The 4,968-nt window shown below is 52.7% G+C and overlaps 3 protein-coding genes across 3 annotated transcripts; all 3 read left to right on the top strand.

The window, feature by feature from the left end:
• Positions 1-928: 928 nt before the first annotated feature.
• Positions 929-1,712, top strand: ACA1_342160 (uncharacterized protein; the record flags this gene model as incomplete). Its single annotated transcript, XM_004352618.1, has 3 exons — positions 929-1,013; positions 1,148-1,189; positions 1,657-1,712. The coding sequence occupies 3 exons, from the start codon at positions 929-931 to the stop codon at positions 1,710-1,712; spliced, it is 183 nt and encodes a 60-aa protein (XP_004352670.1).
• Positions 1,713-2,606: 894 nt separating this feature from the next.
• ACA1_342170 (gagpol polyprotein) lies at positions 2,607-3,074 on the top strand (the record flags this gene model as incomplete). Its single annotated transcript, XM_004352619.1, has 2 exons — positions 2,607-2,788; positions 2,825-3,074. The coding sequence occupies 2 exons, from the start codon at positions 2,607-2,609 to the stop codon at positions 3,072-3,074; spliced, it is 432 nt and encodes a 143-aa protein (XP_004352671.1).
• Positions 3,075-3,246: 172 nt separating this feature from the next.
• Positions 3,247-4,158, top strand: ACA1_342180 (polyprotein; the record flags this gene model as incomplete). The annotated part of the gene is given in 4 exon segments (XM_004352620.1): positions 3,247-3,285; positions 3,305-3,630; positions 3,772-3,856; positions 3,901-4,158. The coding sequence occupies 4 exon segments, from the start codon at positions 3,247-3,249 to the stop codon at positions 4,156-4,158; spliced, it is 708 nt and encodes a 235-aa protein (XP_004352672.1).
• Between the last annotated feature and the right edge of the window lie 810 nt (positions 4,159-4,968).

The following is a 4,968-nucleotide window of genomic DNA, read 5'->3' on the forward strand; positions in this document are numbered from 1 at the left end:
GCCGCCGAGAAGAGGCAGGTCTGTCCATCCCGGTCCGGCGGCGGTGGTGGGTCGGCCTGTGAGCCTCCAGAGCGCAGGAGGAGTCGTACAACCTTGGCGGCGTTGCGCTTGACAGCAGCGAAGAGAGGCGTCAGCTGGTGCCGAACACGAGCTGCAGTATCGGCTCCATGGGCGAGCAGGAGTGCCACGAGTTCGGGGTCGCCCCGTTCGCACGCCAAGTGGAGAGGCGTCTTCAGCGTGCCCCCCCCCGCCTCAGACATCAAATCGGGATTCGATGCAAGCAGAGCCTCCATTTGCGCCACGTCGCCATTGGACGAATGTCGTGGATGTTGGGTTGTCCCTGCGACGGATTGCCCAGCATGCTGGGCCTGCTCCTTACTCTTCGGCTGCTGTACAGCGAATGGCCGTAACACCTGCCCCCCTTGACGCCAAGATCGTCGAGAGGAATGCGCGTTGATGTTTTTTCACACACGTTGGCAGAGAAAACAGAAAAGGGAAAACAGAAAGAAAAGATCCCTTTTTTTATTGGCGGCCAAAAAACCGGTGACTTCTCCTCCTTCTTTTTAGCGCTACCCCCGAGTTGATGATGCTGCACGAGCGCCTTGAAGGCTCTGGGCCTCTTCTTCTTCTTCATTGACAGGTGTAACAGGCCCACCCCTCAGCGACCGCCCAGCGGGAAGGTTGGCTGCACGTGCTCCTCTTCAGTGAAATGGTGACAGTGTGTGCTGATGGTGCCCTTCTTCTTGCCCCAACAATCTTCAACATTGTATCTCCATATCCACACTCACATTGGCACCCTAAGGGCCTGCAGCACATGGTCGTGCCCACACACAGAGCACCACCTGCCATGCGCAAAATATCATTGGCACCAACAACTACCTCACACTGGGGTGGAACAGATAAGAGGGTGATTCACCTGGCAGCATCCATGGGCTGCACCAAAGTGATCAACCTGCTCATGCTCACAGGCGCCAATGTCAATGTGTCCAACCACCATGGAAACACACCCATGGGTACCACCACAGCCAAGGGCTACCTTGACCCATCAAGGTTCATCACATGCTTTTCTCATGCCAATAGGGTGCACTCACACACAAAGCCCACTCACCACACTCACACGCAAAGGTCCTGCTGTGGCCTGGCGCAGGAGGCAGCAATTTCATGCTTCTGACCAAGTCCCAGAAGAGAGGTGGGAAGAAGGGCGCATGGCCACTCTTGTTCCTAGCCACTGCTGGTGGGAGCCCCAATGAGCACATGCTAGAAAAAAATCCTCCTTGCTTTTGCTTCTTACCAGCCAAGAGCTGAACCAGAGCATTCCTTCACTTTAAAGGCCACCTGCAGTTGCATCACTCATGTCAGCACTGGTTTTGCATTTGAATTCACATTTGCTCTCACATTTGCATTCATGTGCAACATGCAAGAGGTGCATGCTGTTTTTTGTTCTTTTTCCTTTGTTTGAGAAACCAGTTCAAATGCCAGTCCAGCAAAGCTTATTGGTCCTGCTAAGCACAGATTTACTTTGGGGGGCAGGGGTATGCCAGTGGTAATCACTTCTCTGCTGAAGGAGGTGTGTATGATGCTGACATGCTCTATGTCTGCACCTACACTCCATCTGTCCTCCTTTACTGGCTTGGGCAGCTTTGTTTTATACATCAGCATGCAGCTTCCAGTCCATGGCCCAGGCCAAGGCCAAGGTCAACTTCTCATGGTAGTCACACTCCAAGGAGGTGGTCAGCCACCACACCATAGCAACCACAAGCACTGTGGCAGCCCAAGCCTCAGCTTGGCAGTAGAGTCTGCACAGAGCAAAGAATGTGTGTGTGTCACAACAGTAATCCATGAGCTCCTGTGTAAGTGGCTGGACATCCCACACCTTGTAGTTGCCTCCACAACTGGGCAAGAAGAGTTGCTTGGCCATGGCCTTGATCCATTTCATCTCCATGCACTCATGCACTGAGAGGCTGGAGGTGCTTAGCCTCCAGAGCCTCTCCCAGGCCAGCCATGGTGGATGGGTATTCCCAACATGACCACCACCACACAAGGTTGTTCAGTTGCAGGTCAACAACACCCACAAGCACAACACTGTAGGGATACAATAGTGCATTGTTGTCACTGTGGCAGTCCCACATCAACTTCTCCACAGCAGTGTCCTTGATCAGGCTCTTGAGTGTCATGCCACTGCTGCTGGCACTCAGCATGGAGAAGGCTGCATCACTAAGCACAGTGACATCCACAAGATAAATGGTGTATGGGTTGGCCTTGCAGGTTAGCCACAGAACACAGAGCTTGCTGTGCATCCTGCCCAAGCAGACACCCTCCAGCTCCACAGTGAGTGCTGTGTGGCCATGTGCCTCAATCCTTGCCAGTGCTGTGGCCAGTGCTTCCCCCATGCTAACAAAGTGCACAGTTTTCTCCCCAATGGGCATGCTGGCAGGTAGATCTGCAGGACAGCTGCCTCTGCCACTTGTGTCACTGGAGCTGGTCACAGGGGCAGGCAGTTCATCCACTCTGATGTGTGCAGGCCCATGCTGGTTGAGTTGTTCTCATGACTGCTCTACTTCATCATATTCATTGATGACTGCACCAGATACACTCAGGTGCACCTCATGTGCCACAAGAGTGAGGTGTTCATTGCTGCATACAAGACCCACAGTTGCATACACATCCTCAAGTTGGACCACAGCAGCAAGTACATTGGCAATGCAGCACAAGAGTGGATGGCCTGCCACAGCATCCAGCACATCACTGCACCAACCTACTCCCCCAAGCACAACAGCATCACTGAATAGTACAACATGGTATGCTCCATGTTGTCAGACACCAGCCTCACAAACTGGTTCTGGGCCAAGGCCCTCAACACTGTGGTCTACATCAACAACCACATGCTGTCCAGGTCCATTGACAACAAGGACCCCTTCCAACTTCTCCATGGACACACACCTGACATCTCCAAGCTACAGCCATTCAGCTGCAGCATCTACCTCCTCACACCTGTGCAGATGTGCAACAAGCTCCAGGACTGCTCATGTGAGGCTGTCTACCTCAGCCTGTCAGTCCACAGCACCCACCATTGACTATGGGTGTGTTCCAGTGGTGCAATCACTGAATTGTGTGATGTCATCTTCCACACTGCCCCTGCAGTACTGTGCAAACTGCTCTCCACCATTTAACTTCACCATGCTGGGAGAGGGATACCCAAGCTGCCTGCCTGAACAACATTCTGGGGGAGCGATGTCCATTGTGTGGATGAAGATCTACATCAAGCAGCCTGAAGGCTTTGTCCAAGTCAGTGCTCAGCATCTAGGTCATCTACAACCATCAACAAGGCACTGCTGTGTTATGCCAGACCAGTCATGTTGATGCCATTCTGTCACACTACAGCCTCAGCAACTGCAAGCCACAACACACCCCAATGACAGCTGGTCTGTCCCTCACCAAGCTCAAGTTCACCAGCCACAAGCACACTGCCCTCCCATACTGTCAGGTGGTGGGCTGCCTCATGTACCTGTCACAGGCCATGTGGCCTGACATTGCATTTGCTGTGGCCTACCTCAACAAGTTTGTGAACAGCTATGATGAGACCCATTGGACCGCCATCAAGCATGTCATTTGGTATCTCAAGGCCACCAGGTTGCTTTCAATCATCTACAGCTGCACTGCCATTCACAACCCCCATCTACTCAGCCCCACTGGAACCTTTTGCAACTCCAACTGGGGTGGCAACCTGGTTGACTATTGCTTGGTGACTGGGTTCATGTTCTTTCTATGCAGTGGTCCCTTCATGTGGTCTTCCAGAGCACAGTCAACCATCACACTGTCATCATGCAAGGCTGAATACAACACACTGTCCAAGACTGTCAAGCATACACTTTACATGCATAAGCTGCTGACCCCTCTCAGCCTCAACAGCACACTACCAACAATCATCAAGAGCAACAATCAGAGTGCCACCCACTCACTCAGGACAACCAACAGGCCTTCCACCCTCAGACCAAGCACATTGACATTAAGGTGGCCCACATAGAAAGGCTGTCATCAGCCAAGACAATCATGCTGGTCCACTGCCTGACCAGGCAGATGATCACAGACATGCTGACAAAGGCTCTCCCCAGGCCCAAGCTCAAAGAGCTCAAGGGACTCACCAATCTACAAGGTTGACCCTCTGTCACAAGCCTACACCACTTGTGGGGCCATATTGACAACAAGTCAATATGCCACCATGGTGACTGTTGTCACTATGGTGTCAAGTTGCTGTGACTGCTGTCACAGCAACATATCCATATAACACAGCTCATGGTTATGGCCACTGTCTCCATGACAAGTGGTATAGCCTCAATCACACTCACACACACACATATAAATATCTGTAACACTCAAAGCGTTTATTGTCTCCTTTCTCTCTCTCATAATACATCACCATCACTTCTATTCTACTGTCCAACAACCACGCAGTCACTCACTATATGTCAAGGTACAGCCAAGCTGCAGTGGATTGGCCAATGGTGTTGAGTATAGAGCAGCCATTCCTCCGCAGTCAATGGGCTCTGTGGGGAGCGCACAACCTCTCCCACTCAATTACGGGAAAATTGACGAAGTCCTCCTTGATGTAGCATGCTGCGTCGTTGAGGGCTTTGGGGCTGGTCGCCGCCAGCAGCACCTCCCCCTTTGACGGCAGGTCTTGCACCAAACTTAGACCAGGGAATGACTGCGTAAGCAGCAGCTGGACGCCGGCGGCAGGACGGAACAGACCGACTTTCTCCTTGCCGACCACTACCCTCTTCCTGTACTCAACAGGACGTGGTGCCTGGCCTGTGCTCATGGTGGGGTGGTTGTCGCTGTGTGCGTGGCTACGGCCGATGAGAGGCACGCAGTGCGCAGGAGCTCCAACAGTCGCGCCACAAACCAACGGCGGTATTTCAGGATTGGCGTTGCCCTGCGCTAAATTAAAAGGCCGGCAATTTAAAAGCA

Source organism: Acanthamoeba castellanii, assembly GCF_000313135.1.
Source record: "Acanthamoeba castellanii str. Neff unplaced genomic scaffold scf7180000084633, whole genome shotgun sequence".
Classification (NCBI taxonomy): Eukaryota; Discosea; order Longamoebia; family Acanthamoebidae; genus Acanthamoeba; species Acanthamoeba castellanii.